At 36.6% G+C, this 16,648-nt stretch overlaps 6 protein-coding genes, 2 non-coding genes and 1 pseudogene across 15 annotated transcripts; 3 read left to right on the top strand and 6 right to left on the bottom strand.

Moving 5' to 3' along the window:
* Positions 1 to 134: 134 nt before the first annotated feature.
* Positions 135 to 208, bottom strand: TRNAV-AAC (transfer RNA valine (anticodon AAC)). Its single transcript has one exon. It is a non-coding gene; the product is annotated as a tRNA-Val (tRNA).
* Positions 209 to 1,832: 1,624 nt separating this feature from the next.
* On the bottom strand, positions 1,833 to 3,431 carry LOC104727081 (uncharacterized). Its single transcript, XM_087475055.1, has 4 exons — positions 3,235 to 3,431; positions 2,852 to 3,165; positions 2,477 to 2,698; positions 1,833 to 2,342 (listed from the first exon to the last, which is right to left on the bottom strand). Exons 2-4 carry the CDS (start codon positions 2,874 to 2,876, stop codon positions 2,035 to 2,037), a joined length of 555 nt encoding a protein of 184 aa, XP_087331181.1. The 5' UTR covers positions 2,877 to 3,165; positions 3,235 to 3,431; the 3' UTR covers positions 1,833 to 2,034.
* A 67-nt stretch (positions 3,432 to 3,498) lies between these two features.
* Positions 3,499 to 3,572, bottom strand: TRNAV-AAC (transfer RNA valine (anticodon AAC)). Its single transcript has one exon. It is a non-coding gene; the product is annotated as a tRNA-Val (tRNA).
* Positions 3,573 to 3,832: 260 nt separating this feature from the next.
* Positions 3,833 to 5,525, top strand: LOC104727079 (soluble inorganic pyrophosphatase 6, chloroplastic). The gene is made up of 6 exons (XM_010446082.3): positions 3,833 to 4,315; positions 4,413 to 4,573; positions 4,676 to 4,776; positions 4,865 to 5,046; positions 5,125 to 5,223; positions 5,299 to 5,525. Exons 1-6 carry the CDS (start codon positions 4,016 to 4,018, stop codon positions 5,389 to 5,391), a joined length of 936 nt encoding a protein of 311 aa, XP_010444384.1. The 5' UTR covers positions 3,833 to 4,015; the 3' UTR covers positions 5,392 to 5,525.
* LOC104727080 (putative sphingolipid transporter spinster homolog 2) lies at positions 5,500 to 8,989 on the bottom strand. Of its 2 annotated transcripts, none has more exons than XR_015572358.1 (14): positions 8,795 to 8,983; positions 8,174 to 8,305; positions 7,909 to 8,010; positions 7,710 to 7,814; positions 7,547 to 7,622; positions 7,352 to 7,426; positions 7,158 to 7,260; positions 6,978 to 7,090; positions 6,792 to 6,868; positions 6,604 to 6,717; positions 6,358 to 6,477; positions 6,144 to 6,272; positions 5,914 to 5,992; positions 5,500 to 5,828 (listed from the first exon to the last, which is right to left on the bottom strand). XR_015572358.1 is itself a non-coding variant. In XM_010446084.3 (14 exons), exons 1-14 carry the CDS (start codon positions 8,902 to 8,904, stop codon positions 5,728 to 5,730), a joined length of 1,458 nt encoding a protein of 485 aa, XP_010444386.2. In that variant the 5' UTR covers positions 8,905 to 8,989; the 3' UTR covers positions 5,500 to 5,727. The 2 variants fall into 2 exon arrangements, 1 of the variants encoding a protein (XP_010444386.2); XM_010446084.3 differs by having other exon boundaries at positions 6,956 to 7,090; positions 8,795 to 8,989.
* Positions 8,990 to 9,458: 469 nt separating this feature from the next.
* LOC104729068 (pumilio homolog 18 pseudogene) lies at positions 9,459 to 10,367 on the top strand (annotated as a pseudogene).
* A 305-nt stretch (positions 10,368 to 10,672) lies between these two features.
* Positions 10,673 to 11,356, bottom strand: LOC104727078 (uncharacterized). Its single transcript, XM_010446081.3, has one exon. It carries the CDS (start codon positions 11,354 to 11,356, stop codon positions 10,793 to 10,795), a length of 564 nt encoding a protein of 187 aa, XP_010444383.1. The 3' UTR covers positions 10,673 to 10,792.
* A 167-nt stretch (positions 11,357 to 11,523) lies between these two features.
* Positions 11,524 to 13,523, bottom strand: LOC104727077 (protein trichome birefringence-like 12). 2 transcript variants are annotated; one of them, XM_010446079.2, is made up of 4 exons: positions 12,961 to 13,523; positions 12,532 to 12,672; positions 12,165 to 12,414; positions 11,524 to 12,067 (listed from the first exon to the last, which is right to left on the bottom strand). In XM_010446079.2, exons 1-4 carry the CDS (start codon positions 13,479 to 13,481, stop codon positions 11,786 to 11,788), a joined length of 1,194 nt encoding a protein of 397 aa, XP_010444381.1. In that variant the 5' UTR covers positions 13,482 to 13,523; the 3' UTR covers positions 11,524 to 11,785. The 2 variants fall into 2 exon arrangements, with proteins under 2 accessions (XP_010444381.1, XP_010444382.1); XM_010446080.3 differs by having other exon boundaries at positions 11,524 to 12,044; positions 12,961 to 13,481.
* LOC104727076 (phosphoglycerate mutase-like protein 1) lies at positions 12,972 to 16,634 on the top strand. 6 transcript variants are annotated; one of them, XM_087475054.1, is made up of 10 exons: positions 12,972 to 13,554; positions 14,481 to 14,550; positions 14,680 to 14,787; positions 14,896 to 14,975; positions 15,186 to 15,348; positions 15,604 to 15,678; positions 15,828 to 15,916; positions 15,988 to 16,107; positions 16,200 to 16,244; positions 16,333 to 16,634. In XM_087475054.1, exons 2-10 carry the CDS (start codon positions 14,491 to 14,493, stop codon positions 16,439 to 16,441), a joined length of 849 nt encoding a protein of 282 aa, XP_087331180.1. In that variant the 5' UTR covers positions 12,972 to 13,554; positions 14,481 to 14,490; the 3' UTR covers positions 16,442 to 16,634. The 6 variants fall into 6 exon arrangements, 3 of the variants coding, with proteins under 3 accessions (XP_087331180.1, XP_010444380.1, XP_087331179.1); XR_015572357.1 differs by having other exon boundaries at positions 13,427 to 13,554; positions 15,604 to 15,726; XM_010446078.3 differs by lacking the exon at positions 12,972 to 13,554 and adding an exon at positions 13,813 to 14,059.
* Positions 16,635 to 16,648: the final 14 nt, after the last annotated feature.

The following is a 16,648-nucleotide window of genomic DNA, read 5'->3' as shown; positions in this document are numbered from 1 at the left end:
TCAAACAATTGTGTTACGTGGTTGGTGGTTGGTGCGTCACGCACGAAAACGGTTTAATTCTTAATATTAACCTAACGACGTTGTGTAGATAACTAAAGTAAAATTACGTTAATTGAAAAAAACAGAAAAAAGGAAGGCTTCGCCCGGGTTCGAACCGGAGACCTTCAGTGGGTTAGACTGACGTGATAACCAACTACACCACTAAACCATTGCGCCAAGATGTCGTCGTCAACAAATTTACTCGTTCAGTTTGTTCACAATCATAAAGCGACCTTTTATGCTTCAATTTAGGCTTTAACGGTCTGTGATTCAACAACAAGAGATGGCCTAACTGATATCTACAAGGCCCAGCCCAATAAGATACTATCTGATCTAAACCCTAATTTAAAAAGGGTTTTTTTTTAATAACTGGGATTCTCTTGGTTTATTGTTGCGAGAAGTCTCTTCATCGTCTCTTCATGGAAACCATGTCTCCCGTGAAGAATCCTTTCTGGGACGGTGTACACGCCAGTAAGATCCCTCTCTGTATCTTGCTCGACTCTAAATTGTACGTTTGTTCTATATAGAAGATTATTTTTGATCTGTGTCTCATAGTAAAAACATTTAATGGATTGTAATTGAACTTTGGATATTTCGTGGTGGGCAGAGGTGACACAGGTGTGTTCTGGGACGCGGTGGAACGGAGTTTGGACGTATTATAATATTTTAAACTTTCAACTAAATTCAAATATTTATAATAATTTAAACATTTTATACAAAATTAAATATTTATAATGTTTTAAATTTTTTTGAAAAACGTAAATATATTATAATATATTTAATATTTAAAAATTTAAATATGTTCAAATATAGAACCAAATTAAACTGTTAAATTTGAATACCTGATAAATCAAGCTTCCTGCTCATTTGTATTCAAAACATATTAGTCATATATTTATAGTGGTTATGAACCATATTCCAAAATATTTAGTCGATGTGGGATATACAGTACACATTTTCTGTAAATTAGTTTACAACTTTACATATATATAATTTCTGCATTTTTTATTCTTTCCATCTATACTAATTATAATTAATTACTATAATTTTGTTAAGGAAATAATGAAAAATCTAAACTAAATTATGATTTGTTTTTATTTAATTGTATTAAGTTGATTTGTTGTTTCCGTAAATATCTCACAATATAAAAGCAAATCAAATAAGTTTACATATATATACAATTTCGTATTTAATCTATTTTGGAAACAACAAAATCACAATCCATAAGTATTAAAGATTTCTCATTATTATTAATATTCGTAATAATTATAGGGATTAAGTATAGTAGTGGTTAATATTTGATATAATTGAAACCATTAAATACTCAGATACCAGTTTCTTTATTTATAGGGATTATACCTCTGTTTGGTGACGGAAATAACTATTCTTGAACCAATCCAAAACAGGATCCGAATATTATAAACTTGGAGTACAAACAGATCCGTGAGTTTTATTTCTTCTATTTCCGGGTTATACAGGATCCGCGTCCCGACTCGGTCGGATTTTAGTAGATAAGTAAAGGGTATTTTCATCGTTTAGTGAAATCAGAACTGTAGGTTAATTTAATTAAATTAAGTGATTCTCTAATCATTTTTAATGAAAAACCTACCAAAACAAAACAAAGTTATGGTCCAATTTGAGTCTGAGTACTTCAGCTTTAACGGTACTGTCCATTATATTTTTTTTTGTTATCTTTATCTCATTCTCTTTGCTATGTACTGTTTCAGAGACACCAGATTTATTTAGAAGAGTTAGGAATTGCGATACGTGGAACTGACAGATGACAAGTTATATTTCATCTAACGCAATTTAATTAATATAAATACTCTTATAGTAGTGAAACTATGCAACTGAGCTTATAGCTTGGATCAACAACAACATGATCGCCCACATGCATAATTTTAATACACGGACTAACTCTCAATGGAGGCTTTCAAGTTAAACAAAACCAAAAGATGAATACAAACTTATTGGCCCCTTTTGTCTTTCTTGATCTTATTGGTTTCGGGAGCTACTTTCGCCTTCCTTGATTATAGACTTACAAGTACTGCAGCGGTATCTTCCGTCTTTGATTTGCTCGATGGCGTCAGGGGTTCCAACACTGTTATCTAATATGCTGGTAGGATCATGGAAGACAATATTGTAATCACTTTTTTTCTTGATAGCTTCGATAAGACTTGTGAACTGCTCGTCTTTTCCCAAGTTTTTTGAGAGTATAATCAAATTTGCTCGCATATTTTGCTCTCTCAATGCCCAGAGAAGAGTGTGAACTGACATGTTGTGAACTCTCTCATATTTAGTTCCTGGAATAATAATTAATAGTACATCAACGGAGAGATCTAGATTAGTTAGAGAGACACACACAAACCAAAACAAAAAGAGATTTAAAAATAATAATAATAATAATAATAATAATTAATTTAATGAATTCTCTCACCTCCGGGTAAGCGAATAAATCGGATTCCAGATCTACTATATGAATTTTTCAAAGTTTCCGAGACATTATCATCAACGATCGCTACGGTCGACGACAAGTAAGGATCAATTGCAAAACCCTTATCCTCAAGATCGGACTTGATATTACCATAAACCAATTCAGGATCTAGGTGACTAAGGATTGAGACATCCTCTACGTCCCAGAAGACATTTGTGTTTCCCCCTAGCGAGAGGTTTAACAAAACAGAGACAAAGAGTCAAATCCTCCGTTACATTTTTTAAAAATTGACAGATCGAAAATTACTACGTACAACCCCAATATATACATATATAAATGTAGACCAACAACAATTCCAGCAAGAGTGAGAGATCTTACGGTAGAAATCTCTAGTGGTTCCCATCTACACAGACTGAGAGATCTTACGGTGGGATGTTTTAGTTGTTTTGCATCGACCTAGACTTAGACAGATGAACAACAATAATGCGAAATTTCTCTCAGCTTATCAAAAATTAGGGTTACTGATCTGTCTATATAATAATAAAAAAAGGCAGAGAGTAGCTTATTGGGCTAGGCCTGTCAGATGTCAAATAAGTCCAGTTGTGCGGCGTAATCCTCTGTTTGAAAGAGAGGAGCAGGACCATTGCAGCAGTATCTTGTATGCTTTGGTGGAAGGGGTCTAGCTAGCTAGACTACAACAAAACTTGCATCTAAGTGTGTAGCTAGCAGGGATCTTGTATGAAAAATATTGTAATTATTACCTTTTTCTTGCAAAGTTTGAAGAACACTTGCGACCTCCTCCTTCTCTTCATTGATGTTTCTTGAGAGTATATATAATCAAATTGGATGGTAAATATCACGGTAGCGCATCGCCCACTGAAGAATTATTATGCCGTCAAAGTAATTTACGAAAGAGATGTTTAAAACAAAGACGCAAATTAGAAGGAAAATAAGTTTCAAGAAGTTTGTATGCTTTCGTGAAGGAAGTTATCAAAAAGGGAAATCCCTAGAAAAAAAAAAAAAGATGGCTTCGCACGGGTTCGAACCGGAGACCTTCAGTGTGTTAGACTGACGTGATAACCAACTACACCACGAAACCATTGCGTTAGACCTCAACAAATTTTGACCTTTATTAACAACATTGGTCGTATCTACTTGCCAGTACAGACTGTGTATTGTATAATAGGGATTTGTGCATCTTTGTATCCGTAACTGATCTCGATATGAAGGGTGGTAATTAACTTCAGTATCTGTTCTGATTCAAAAGTCTTGGATACGGGAATTAAAAAATGTACTAAAAAAGCAGTGTAATGAATCGAGTTGGGTATTTGGTTTATATGCATACTTGATAGTACTCCTAGTATATTCCTTCTTTAAAACATAAAAACAAAACTTTATGATTCTTGTGTCCTCTACGTGAAAAGAAAAATTAAAGGAGCTAGTCAGTGTAACGAAAGGCCACCCACTTTCTAGAGGAAAAAAAAAAAGAATTAGATCAAATCACACACACACACACAAAAAAAAGTAGATTCCTCCACGAAAATGGCAGCCACTAGAATGCTAACAACAGCTGCTGTAGCAGCATCCGCTGGCCAAACGACGACGTCATGTTTGTTCACAAATCGACCTTTTCTTCTTCCGACAACAACACGTAAACCTTACGGCTTTAACGGTCTCTGCTTCAACAACAACAAGAGATCATCATCCTTAGTGGTGAATTCTTCTAACAAGAGACCCTTTTCTTGTAATGCTATTTACAATCCTCAGGTTCAGACAATCCAGGAAGGCCAATCTGAATCCCTAGATTACAGGGTTTTCTTTCAAGATGCCTCCGGTAAGAAGGTAATAATAATTAATCTCTCTGTTTTTTACTTTTGTATCTCCTCTGATTCATATTCTCTGTGTTGATCGATTTGTTATTGATGAACATTTTGGTTAGGTATCTCCATGGCATGATATACCATTGCATTTAGGAGATGGTATTTTTCACTTTATAGTGGAAATCCCTAAAGAGTCCAGAGCTAAAATGGAGGTTGCTACTGATGAATCTTTCACTCCTATTAAACAAGACACTAAGAAAGGGAAACTCAGATATTATCCGTAAGAATAAAGAAGAGTTCAACCAGTTTTTGGCATTTGCATCATCTTGTGATGATTTGAGTAGGTAAAAGGATTTTCTTGTTTTTGGTTGTATTTACACAGTTACAACATAAACTGGAACTATGGATTGTTTCCACAAACATGGGAAGATCCAACTCTGGCGAACACTGAGGTTGAAGGTGCTTTTGGAGATAATGATCCTGGTAGGTTTAAAGGTTGTGTTTATGGATTTCTGGATGGGTTTCATTCTCTGAGCTTAGCTTGTTCTGGTTCGTATTTGTTCTGTTGTAGTTGATGTTGTTGAGATTGGCGAAAGTCAAAGGAAGACTGGTGAGGTTCTAAAGGTGAAGCCTTTAGCTGCTTTGGCTATGATTGATGAAGGAGAGCTCGACTGGAAGATCGTTGCGATTTCTTTAGATGATCCTAAAGCTCATCTTGTGAATGATGTTGATGATGTCGAGAAGCATTTCCCGGTATGATCTCAAAGAATCAAGAATTCATTTCTTAATGAACTTTTGTTTTCTGACTCGAGATGTTGCTCTCCCTTTCAGGGTACTCTTACAGCTATCAGAGATTGGTTTAGAGACTACAAGATCCCAGATGGGAAGCCTGCTAACAAGTTTGGCCTTGGAAACAAACCAGCAAACAAAGTAATATCCTTATCGACTCTTTTCCTATTTGGTTTACAGATTCTAAAGAGCTTATTCTGGTTTTTGTGTTTATAGGATTACGCTTTGAAGATCATCCACGAGACGAATGAATCATGGGCTAAACTTGTCAAGAGATCAGTTTCTCCTGGAGAACTTTCACTTTTCTGAAACAGTTTCTAGATAATCTGAGCAATGTTCTAATCCTTGAGTGACAACTTTTTCTTCTTTTTTGATGAAATTTGAACAATTGAGATGCTTTTTAGCTGATCGTACGAATGAGAAATAACATCAAGATATCATAATTATGTTCCTGAACTGAGTTGTGACTGAGACATATCAGTCTGAATCTGAAAACTTAACTAAACAACTAAGTTTCTGTAGAGAGGAACAAGGTATACAAATAAAGGTAATCATATATGTTTCATGCACATTTCTTTTGTACAAGTTTGATAAAAAAATATGAGAATATACCATAAAATTCTCAACAGTAACATTTGAGGGTTCTCATGCTACCTCAAGAAGAGGTGCAACGGTTGATTCTTCTCTGGTCACGACATCAGGCTCGGAATCTTCATTATATCTGTCCACACTATTCAGGAAAATCCCTGTAGAGTCACAAACGCAACAAATCATTATTCATTACTACCACATTATGAATTTTGAGTTCCTGGTGTGGCTAAAAAACCGTACCTATGGACCAAATTGCAGCAGCTGGAAAGAGAACGAATGTAAGAACAAGAGCAGTTACTCTCCAATTGTTCACATGGTCCTGCATGAGGCAAAATGAGAACATACAGAAGTCGGATACAGTGATGGCTCAAACTAATCTAGATGAAAAATTGCATTCATCTGAAGCTTAATTTGATTAAGACACTGGATTTGTGAATCAAGATTTTGTGGATACAACTAAGAAACCAAACCTGAAGAACTCCGACGAGTGGTGAGGAAGGTACATCTCCAAAGATATGGATAGAGACAGTAGACATCGCCATTGCTAGTGGTCTCAAACTTGGCTTGACACAATGGAGAACTACGAAATTCACAGGACCCTATACAACATGAAATAAATCAGAAGAAATAGAATTTGTATAACATAACAGAATCAAGTTTATGAATGGTGGAAACCGAGATTACCTGTGTGGCAAAGATGAGAAGTTCACCAATAGCAAAAAAAGCTAAAAATGCATACAAGCTCTTGAAACAGAAAGCAGAAAAGCAAAATAGTGCTCCTATAAATGTTGAAACTGAAAGAAGCTGCAAAATACAGAAATAGGCGATCAAGTACTAGTTTTCCAAGATCAGAAGTTGTAGAATTTATGTTCGGAATGTGATATTTCTATCTATGTGAGGATAATTTGTCTTCCAAGTTAAGGATCTTACCTTGAAAGCATTTGAAATTGTAGCATCCATGTAATCTAAAATCACTCCTCCTGATAATGTGCCAACGATTCCGCATATAACTGTGACCCCTCCAAATATCAGATCAGCGTTTTCCTGCAATGGGATAAAGGCATCAAGTGATATACTTCTACACATGGAAACAAAAAAAAGCTCTGGTAATATTTTACCATCTTGTATATGTTATAACCAGCCTTTGGCCCCCAATATGAATATGCACCTAAAACAAAGTTGTAAGCAATATACCCTGCGAAAAAGAAAGAAACAGTTACAGGTAATCGATAAATCATACAATGACACATACTTTTAACATACGAGAAGGAAAAATGGTTACCAAGAATGTTTGTAACATAAACCTTATCAACCAAAAGCAATTTCAAATCTTTCAGGACAGATGAAAACCCATAGCTGACTGGCAAGACGTTTAAGTTATCTGTCCGGGTTTTCCCAGTATCATCTGGAGCGAAACCTGAAGATACAAGTTACATTAGAAATAGCCGAACTCCACAGGGACATAGGGTACTTCAAACACGCACCTTTCAAATGCAAGGGTTTGATAACAAAACCTAAAACAGCAAAAGGAAGCATAAGTATTGCTTCTCCCCAAAATGCTGCACGCCAAGGAAGGACATTCCCCACCTACAAGGAAACAGAAAGAGGTCACTGAAGGTGGTGTAAACCCGAACCATATAATCAGAAAATCATGACATAAATAACAAAAATGACTCACCAGTCCACCATATACATAGCCAAAAGCATAGCCTGCCGGAATGCACATGTAGAATAAAGCAAGCCACGCTGATTTCTGGTTCAAACAAAAACAAAAGTGCCTTGTGAATAATCAGCTTCCTTCCTATAGAAAATTAATTACCATCCTTCCCTAAACCATGGATCGAGAGAGAAAATATATTCCAGAAGCAACTACCTGATCATGTGGAGCATTATCGTCGATATATGGGGCAGCGAGACTGACAAATGATGCCTCACCAACACCAACAAACCTGAATAAGGTGTAAAATGGAGATGTAGATGATTTTGGAAATGTAATATGAAAGAAATAGATGAAAAGCTAATAGAACTACACCTACATGCGACAGATTGTGATGGACCAAAAATCAAAAGAAAGACCGCAGCCAAGCACAGCGAGAGTCCAGATCGATAAGCCAACCCCGATAAGTCTAAACGGATTAACACTGGAACACATAACAGAAAGATAATGAAATGTAGATGCAAATTCAATAAAATTGGTGCCTTTGCACTCAGAAGTTTGGGGAAACCAGTTCACACCTCTTTGCTAGTGAAGCAAATATAGGAGAGGCTACAAGAAGCCCAACCATGAAAGCAGATGACAGAACTCCATCTTCAAAATTACTCAAGTTGAAATCCCCCCTGTGAAGTACAACCATGGGCATTATGACTAAAAACTAAGAAAACCCAATACCAATATCCTCAGACTATCATATGTTTTCACACAATATGGATATATAATCAGCTCCCGTACTACCTCGAGCTTAAATTAAAGTTTGATTGAAGCAAACAAAGGGGAACTTACTGAATTCCGGTGCCAGATGAACATGTACCAGTTGAGGTGCAAGTACCACGACTCCCATTGATACCATTACTTGCTATAGCTCCTCGATCTATATAATTGATTAAGTTGACAACACAAAACACAACGAGAAGCCTGCCAGAGATAAACCACATAATAAGCACAAGAATAAGAGTAACTCAATGATTATATAAGTAAACAATTACATATCCAAACCTCTCTATTTCCTCAATAGATTAACAATATAGTTAAGAGTTATACAACAACAAAAACTGCATCTCCATTCCCAATCAATAATAGCCAAATTCTTTATTCTAAGCTGAAATTATCAAATTTTTTCTCCAGAAAACTGAACTTGACTAATGTATACGCAAATGAAAACGAAAAAGATCATGACTTTATATTTCATCAAATGTTACAGAACTTCCTTAAATAGAACCAAAACCAATTAGACGACGATTTCAAGCGAAAAAACAGAAATGTTTTCCTAACTACAGTACTTTCATTCACACCATCAACTATAAAAGCTTGCTTCTTTCCAAACATATTTGCCCAATTTTTGCGAAAAAGTTAGATATTTTTGGACCTGAGAAAACAAAATGCATACAATGGAGTAAAAATTACTTTTTGGGGGTAAACCATGAAGGCTCTGCGATCTGATCCTTGAGCGAATCTGAATCCCTCTCCATGATTCTAGGGTTTTTACCACGGTCACCTTCTCCGTCAACATCCATGGGAAATGGGATAAGCTCCTCCTCCGTGGTTGTCTGTGAATTCCGAATTTTGGATATTCCATGCGTAGGGGTATTCTTGTCATAGTTCTTTGAATTAATCAATAAGTAAACAAACAAACAAACAAAAAAAAAAATACAAGTCGGTTTTCTTAAGTTTTGTTTTTTCCTCTAATTTATTTGTTTTTCCATTATTTCTTGTGTAAATTTTGTAACTTTTGTTTTTCAATTTAATTTTATTTTTTTCTTGTAAACGATAAGTTTTAAATCTAAAGCGTAGTTTGGAATTTTTCAATGAAGATTTCATTATTATCTTTTCCTCAAAAAAAAATTAATTAATTAATTAACGGCTAACTTGGTTACTTGGATATTACTCCCACGTTCTCTCTTAAAAAAAAAAAAATGATTTTCTTTAGTTTTTGAAATTAATTTTTAAAAATAATCTAATGATAATCTCGATATAATTTTCTTTTCCTACAAAGAATCTCTCATGATAATCAATTCACTAGTATAACTTATTTAACATACCGAACGATTCCAGACAAAAATCTCGTACGATGTCTAGACAAAACTATAATCTTCTACAGCTTCGCATGCGTTTACAATATACGTTACTCACATCCATGGAAGGAGATCAAGGTCCCAAGGAGTTTAACGATATGATCTCTAGGAACAACGGAAACGAGTTTCGTGGGTTTGTGTCAATGTTAACGTCACAATCCGACTACTTTTTCGAGATTGTCAATGATAGACAAGGATCAGGACGCGTAAGGAGACTCTTGGGAAAATTTCGAGAGACTGACGAAATCTTATTGAACGCTATCGTGCATAGGTTCATTGATATTATGACTGGGAAATATAGCTACCTCGTTGCGTTAACCGCTTTCAGAGTCTCGAGGAGCTTCGAGTTGGTTAGTCGTACCCTCCGTGACGTGATTTACTTAGCCAGCGATGTAATCGGGTGCATCGCACTTAACCAAATGATAAACGAGACAAAAGGTTTCTTCAGAGATGAATTGCTTTACGAAATAGCGGATAACGCTGACTGGCTAAGCATGGACGATTCAGGAAACTTTGTGGTACAACACGTGCTTAACTTGCATGACTTGGAATGCACGAACCTTGTAGCGTTTCGGCTACACGGTCACTACGTTGCGCTTTCGTCTGAGAAACGTGGTAGCTACATCGTGGAGCAGGTTCTTGAGTCTGAATCGATGATAGCTTTGTGTTTCGTCGTGAGTGATCTTATGGAGTGTGGGGGATTCACGTTGTGTAGTCTGGCTCGGCATGAGTTTGGGAATTATGTTGTGAAAAAGGCGTTGACCGTCACGCGGCGGAAGGGCAAGGTTGATTTGTTTTTGGGTCTCGTTAGGATGTTGAAGTTGAGTCCTTTTCTTGATCTCTTGCGTGGGTCTCAGCACGGAAGGAACATTGTGGCGATTCTTGATTCAACAAGAATTATATAATTGTTGAAATTTTCTATAGTTTTGTTATAGCTAATATAGGGTTTGATCGATGTTTAAGGATCTTATTATGTGATACGATATGTTATATGTTACACAACTAGTATGAATAAAATATCTTTATGCCTAGACCCAACCCAAAGTAGCTAGTATTTTGTTTCTCTTCTCTACTAAAACAAAGACAAGAGTGCTTGCAAAATCCCACTTACTGCTTTCTTGTCTTCCAAAATCATTCATCACCAATCACCAATTCTCTCTGTTTTGTATATCACATAACAAAGATTTGGTTTCATAAATCTAACAACATGTTGCAGTATCAGCAGTCTTATTCTTAGCTCAAGCACAAATGTACTATGAAATGCCTTAACGAAACTGATCAGACAAACGAAAACATAGATTACAAAACAGAACATTTAAGGAGAATCTTTCTACTCAAAACCAATGATTCTCTTCAATCCAGGAAACAACCCTGAAAACGAAGACATAGAAGGAGAAGAAGAAGAAGGATCGATTGTTTTGTCAGAACCAAAACACTCAAGTTCGACCATTTCTTTAACAGATCTAACAGATAAAGGCTGAAAATCTCCAGCCCATTCATCCACAAACTCTCTAACCAGACTCAATCTCTCTTCTTCTTCTTCAATCTTCCTCCATTTGATCCTCATCTCATCTTCTTTCAAACCCATATGCTTACAAAACTCTCCCCAAAGAATCTCACCGCTCTTCTTCATCGCTTCTCGTCTCTGTTCCGAGGCTGTGTTCGCTTTCCCGATTTCTCTAGCCAAATCTTTAGCCAGCTCCGAATCGCTCATAATCTTCTTCTTCCTCTTGGGCCTCCTTAGCCGCATGTTGCTGATGATTTCGTCGTCTTCATCGTCTCTCCTTGCGCACTGAATTCGGGTTACGGGCCGGGTCAACCTTTGCTGTTGATATTCGAGATTCCGAGGAAAGCAGGTGTTTTGGGGAAGAAGGTGAAGTAATCTCAGCGACATCTTCTTTTGCTTCCTTCTCTCTCTCTCTATCTATCTCTCTTCTGCCCTCTGTGTCCCAAATCCTTAAATTTAATATTTTTATCGACTAATTTTATTCTTTTAAGTCCAAAGGTTGAACCTTTAAAGCTTCTATGCAGTTAGTTTCAACACCACCAACAAAACCCCAATTATGAAGACATTAACTTCATGGAAACAGTAATTACAAGCAAGAAACAGAACTCTTTAACATGTATGTATCACAATACAAGTTAAATCTTTGTGTTTCGTGAAGGTGTGTGTCTTGGAAAAAAGAACAAAGAAATCTTACAAAATTTCATCAAACTCTGAATCATTTACAGGTAAAACCAAAAAGGTGGAACCTTTCCGACGTTTTGAGCTTTTAATATGCCTAAGCAAGTCTCTGTTCTCAGACTCTGACAGGGTCTTTCTTCACTCTGTTTTTAAGTTAGTGAGAATTAGTTCTGATAAGATATCGACCCATGTGTCCGGAACGCCCGGTAGGCACCAATGCATACAGTCTTGTCCCCATATTGCAACCGCGTCTTGCTTCCCTAACCAGATAGCTGGATGAGCATCTGCTCTGAATTCACTTAGATGGGTCAGGTCAAGTAACTTGATCTTTTTGTTTTGCAACTCATTCTTGATGATTTGGTTGATCTTTCTAGCTTCTTTGTTCACTCCATTGTTCCTGGGATCAAACCACAAGTCAAGCTGTCTAGGTCTTAGCATCAACATCATTTCTTTATCAGAACGCATATATAAGCAGAGAAAGAAGCAAGGACTTTCTCAGTAAAGCTCGTTGGCACACCTGGCTTTCTTCGAGTGGTTTCTCGAGTAAACAACTTCCATTCTGGTTCCAATCACCACCATAGAAGTGCCTTGGTGATTGCAAGCGCCAGAACTTAAGGGTCTTTTCTGGTACTTCTCTTTGGATATAAAACACCATATGTTGAAGAACTACTTCAAATCCTTGCAATATATCAAGAGGAGGATTTATCGGGTTTCCCTTTCGATAGAATACTAGAGGTGTCTCTTTAGGAAACTTATCGTAACCCCACCTAAACCCAAAAACAAGATCCAACTACTCTGAATAATTCCTCCACAAAGTTGCAAGCATTATGCACACAGAAAAATGAAGAAAAACCAACAACAGGGTAAGGAGATAGTTATTTTACCAATGGCCAGAGTTAAAAATGAGAACATCATAGAAGCTAGTGACATTGATCCACTCATTTGCAGGAACGTCAACGTCAACTCGATATATTCCTTTCACTCCATCTTGATTAGCTTCAGCAGATGACTTCTTCGGCTGCCACCTTTTATCATATCAGTTTAGAAGAACTAAATTCAACATATAAAAGAACACATACATTATGCTTTCAACTTTCAACTCTAACAGATTTGAGATCTAAGAGCTTCACAATTCAGTGATGGCCAATAAACTGGAGAAATAATTTGAAGTTCCTCATAAAGATTCTAAGACATTTTGCAAAAAAACCACATATCAAGTTCAAGCCTATAATGTCCCATCACTAATCAAAAGTTTGATCCTTGAAGAGCTAATATACAAGATTTCAAACTCTGCAAGTAGGAGGATATCTTACTGATATTTAGAGAGGAGAACAGATCTGTGATAAGCAACAGTGACATTGAACTTAGGGAAGTAAGCTCCACGCCAAGCTTTTTTCTTCTTCCACTTCACAGCACTCGGATCAGCCACTCTAAGTATACACAAGAACGAAACCAAGAAGTTCTCATTCAAAGAATCCCCAACAAACCCAACATTCTTGTTCCTCATCATCCTTAGAAACCGGGTCGGGTCAATTCGACTCAACCCGCAACCATTAGGCACCCATCTCCATGAATTGATAACGTCCGTGTTCTCTCGCTTGTTCCGTAAACAATTCCAAGCGTTTCTGTGGAAAGGACAAGTCTCGTCGTACAACGGTTTCGGAGTATCTGGATTGAAGACCCATCTGCCGGAGAAAAGATCGCACGGCGGAGGAGAGACGAGGTTCGAAGAAGCGATCGGACGGCGGAGAAGGAGTAAGGAATAGAAGAGAAGTAAGAGGAGAGAAAGGAGTAGAAGACGTGGAAGAAGTGAAGATCGGAGCTTCGACGGCATCGTCGTGTAGATTCGTCTGGATCCACACGAAATCTCAAAGAGAAAGACGAAGAAGACACACGCGGCTAAACCGGTAATTTGTTCCGGTTCGGTTTGATATAAAATAGATACGGTTTAAATTCCACTTGCGGTTTTGGGTTTGATTTTTATATCGGTTTAGGGTGAAAATTGGGTTTAGTTAGAAGCTTATTCATTTGTGGTTATCAGTTAAATTAGTTTAAAACTGAAGAATTAAAAGGATAAAGATATGGATAAGAAATAAAATTTGGATGGTTCACAAAGTTTGGTATCTGAAGAGTTTTGTTTTGGCTTGGTTCGTATTTGTACCATTAAGAAGCGGACCCAGATTGGTTGGTCCGTATACGTGGTTAATATTATTATTGACGTCTCTCTACCATTTTTATTAGTTTTCATTGGTCCAATGATAATTTAGAGATTAGTTGATAAAAATATAATTTATTAAAAAAAAAAACTAATTATCAAACTAATCGAGAGTCTCCTTCTCCATACTTCATCATCATTCACATCTTCTTTCTTTCCACGGCCTCCTTTGGTTTACTTCTTTCGAATCTCCTCCTGTAAGTAGAAAAAATGTGTATATTCATTTGCATCTGTTATATTTGTATTCGAATGATTAGTTCTGTGAAAAGTTTACTTTTTTTTTTTTGTTTTCTTGGGTAATTTTTGGTAATCTTAATGGCTTGCATTGTCTCGCGTACGCTGTGTGATGTTTTGGCGTTAGATTTAGATTTGGATCTTGTACGATTTTTTGATTAAGCTGGTATTTTTCTGCACTTTATCATCCATTGGCTTTTGGTTATCTTTCAATCCAATCTTGGTGTCCAGATTTTACAATTTTATGTCTCTGATTCCAGTTTTGTCTGAAAAAAGACGGAACTTTAATTGTAGAAACAGTGAGCATTGACTTGTAAGAATTTTAGCTGAAGCTTTTCCATAATCCTAGTTGATGTTTTTTTTATTACTCCTGTATTGAATCAGTTTTGCAGAAATGGAGACTGGTGCTGGTATAGGTCTGTACCCTTTGCACCGTTGCAAAACCATTTACTTAGTGAGTAGTGTTTTATCTTTTTGAGTTGAAATCTATCATTTTGGAAGTTTCATTATGATGTAATGTTCTTGTTTGAGGTTTTTTTTGGGTCAGAATTCTGGGGGGATGACATTGACTACTTTTTTTCAGGTGAGACATGCGCAGGGGATTCACAATGTTGATGGGGAAAAGAACTATAAGGCCTACATGTCTCAGGAGTACTTTGATGCAGAGTTGACCCAACTTGGCTGGAAACAGGTATGTAAAAAAAAAGAGCTGCACTTGCACACTACTTTATCCAAAATGTAAAATAGATTCATCTTTTCAACTCCAATTACTTAATACATAGTTTCGCTTGGGTGACAGGTAGATGGTTTGCGTAAGCATGTTCATTCCAGTGGACTTCACAAGAAGATCGAACTGGTCATATCGTCTCCACTTATGAGGTATGTTTGTGATTACAAAGGTCTTCGTCTAACTGATCTACTTAGTTAGGAAGACTAACAGAGTAGCGTGTTCTTAAAAACAGATTGTGCTTCAATTCATTGGTCTCATTATATTTATAAAATGAACATTTTATATTTGAGCAGAAAACTTTATTTACATTAACCTTTGAAGATTTTAAAATTGTTAACGATGTTCTGTTTTGTATGTAGAACATTGCAAACTGCTGTTGGTGTTTTTGGTGGAGAGGGCTACACAGATATGAGTGATGTATTACCTCTAATGGTAGCAAATGCAGGAAACAGCAGCCGTGCAGCTATATCGAGTTTAAACTGCCCACCAATTATTACAGAGGAGTCCTGCAGAGAACATTTGGTATGCCTTTTCAGTGTAATATATACATATATCCTAGAGAGAAACTAAGTTCAGACATAATTGCGTTTAAATATAACTCCTACTCATCACTTGAAGTGACCATGAACAAGTTTTGCAGTATCTTTTACTTCCATTCACAAGTTTTGCTGTTCTATTCAAAATCTTAGATCTTGTCTGCACGAAAGGAAAGAATATAAATAATCATTCTTAGCTGCGTCAAGTTTTCACTGTTGTATTCCATTTTTGTGGACATAGGGAGTGCATCCATGTGATCAGAGGAGAAGTACCAGCGACTATCAGTTTCTTTTCCCTGCAGTTGACTTTTCACTGGCAAGTATAATTGAGAGTCTTAGATGTGCCTGGCATTGATTATTACTTGTAATCTTCTGGTTGCCCAATTGACTACTAGCAGCGTACAGCTACGCCAAGCAACCTATACGTGCTTCCAAATGACTCCTCACATTTGAATTTGCCTTCAGATAGAAAGCGATGAAGACAAGTTATGGAAGGCTGATGTTAGAGAAACAATTGAAGAACTTGCAGCTAGAGGAAAAAAGTTCCTGAACTGGTATTTTCTCTTTTCTACCTAAATACTGATGGAACAGAATTGCGTATGATGGCTGGTTTTGGACTTTGTAGGCTATGGACAAGGAAAGAAAAAGAGATAGCTATTGTGACACACAGTGGTTTCTTGTTTCACACATTGAATGCACTACAAAGCGAGTGCCATCCAGATGTCAAGAAAGAAATTTGCGGCCAGTAAGATCCTCCACACCCTTCATGAGGAAATTATAATAAGCAAGGAATTTTCAATCTATCTGGGGTTTATTAATTTGAATTTTGATTTGCAGCTTTGCTAATTGTGAGCTACGTTCAATGGTCATCGTCGATAGAAGGTTTGGAGTTTCTTCATTCATTTTTCTTGCCATGAGATTTGAAGATGTAGCCAACGATAGTCTAATTTTTTTCTTTATGTATTCACAGTATGTTGGGATCGGACACTTCGGTGACTGATTATCCAGGAAAGATTCCGAAGGGGATTGACCTTCCAAGTGATGCTGTTGTAGATGATAACAACATCAAAGCTGAGTGATTCTTTATGGACACTTCATTGTCTTCAACTTTCTATCTATCTATATACAAACCCCTTATTTGTTGTATGCAACTCTCTTATTAGTCTTACTATCGACTTAAGATACTTCGCTAGTTCGCTTAATTGGGACTTGAGTGACGAATTTTGTGTTTTTGGGTAAAACAATAACGGATGGAAATGTTTTAAACCGCTATCATCTGGTATGGT

Source organism: Camelina sativa, chromosome 11 (assembly GCF_030686135.1).
Source record: "Camelina sativa cultivar CO46 ecotype springtype chromosome 11, ASM3068613v1".
NCBI lineage: Eukaryota > Viridiplantae > Streptophyta > Magnoliopsida > Brassicales > Brassicaceae > Camelina > Camelina sativa.
Note: the sequence above shows the minus strand (reverse complement) of the source record. Positions and strands in the feature narration are given on the sequence as shown.

Coding starts and splice junctions, on each gene's coding strand:
- LOC104727081 (XM_087475055.1), bottom strand. CDS start 2,876: ATGGGAACCACTAGAGATTTCTACC. Junction 2,699..2,851: donor AACCACTAGAGATTTCTACC/GTAAGATCTCTC, acceptor ACCTCTCGCTAG/GGGGAAACACAAATGTCTTC. Junction 2,343..2,476: donor ATTTATTCGCTTACCCGGAG/GTGAGAGAATTC, acceptor TTATTATTCCAG/GAACTAAATATGAGAGAGTT.
- LOC104727079 (XM_010446082.3), top strand. CDS start 4,016: ATGGCAGCCACTAGAATGCTAACAACAGCTGCTGTAGCAGCATCCGCT. Junction 4,316..4,412: donor AAGATGCCTCCGGTAAGAAG/GTAATAATAATT, acceptor CATTTTGGTTAG/GTATCTCCATGGCATGATAT. Junction 5,224..5,298: donor GAAACAAACCAGCAAACAAA/GTAATATCCTTA, acceptor TTGTGTTTATAG/GATTACGCTTTGAAGATCAT.
- LOC104727080 (XM_010446084.3), bottom strand. CDS start 8,904: ATGGATGTTGACGGAGAAGGTGACCGTGGTAAAAACCCTAGAATCATG. Junction 7,427..7,546: donor ATAATGCTCCACATGATCAG/GTAGTTGCTTCT, acceptor TGTTTGAACCAG/AAATCAGCGTGGCTTGCTTT. Junction 7,091..7,157: donor CAAACCCTTGCATTTGAAAG/GTGCGTGTTTGA, acceptor TTGTATCTTCAG/GTTTCGCTCCAGATGATACT.
- LOC104727078 (XM_010446081.3), bottom strand. CDS start 11,356: ATGTCGCTGAGATTACTTCACCTTCTTCCCCAAAACACCTGCTTTCCT.
- LOC104727077 (XM_010446079.2), bottom strand. CDS start 13,481: ATGCCGTCGAAGCTCCGATCTTCACTTCTTCCACGTCTTCTACTCCTT. Junction 12,415..12,531: donor ATTTTTAACTCTGGCCATTG/GTAAAATAACTA, acceptor TTTTGGGTTTAG/GTGGGGTTACGATAAGTTTC. Junction 12,068..12,164: donor AACCACTCGAAGAAAGCCAG/GTGTGCCAACGA, acceptor AGACCTAGACAG/CTTGACTTGTGGTTTGATCC.
- LOC104727076 (XM_087475054.1), top strand. CDS start 14,491: ATGGAGACTGGTGCTGGTATAGGTCTGTACCCTTTGCACCGTTGCAAA. Junction 14,551..14,679: donor GTTGCAAAACCATTTACTTA/GTGAGTAGTGTT, acceptor ACTTTTTTTCAG/GTGAGACATGCGCAGGGGAT. Junction 16,108..16,199: donor AAGAAAGAAATTTGCGGCCA/GTAAGATCCTCC, acceptor TTTGATTTGCAG/CTTTGCTAATTGTGAGCTAC.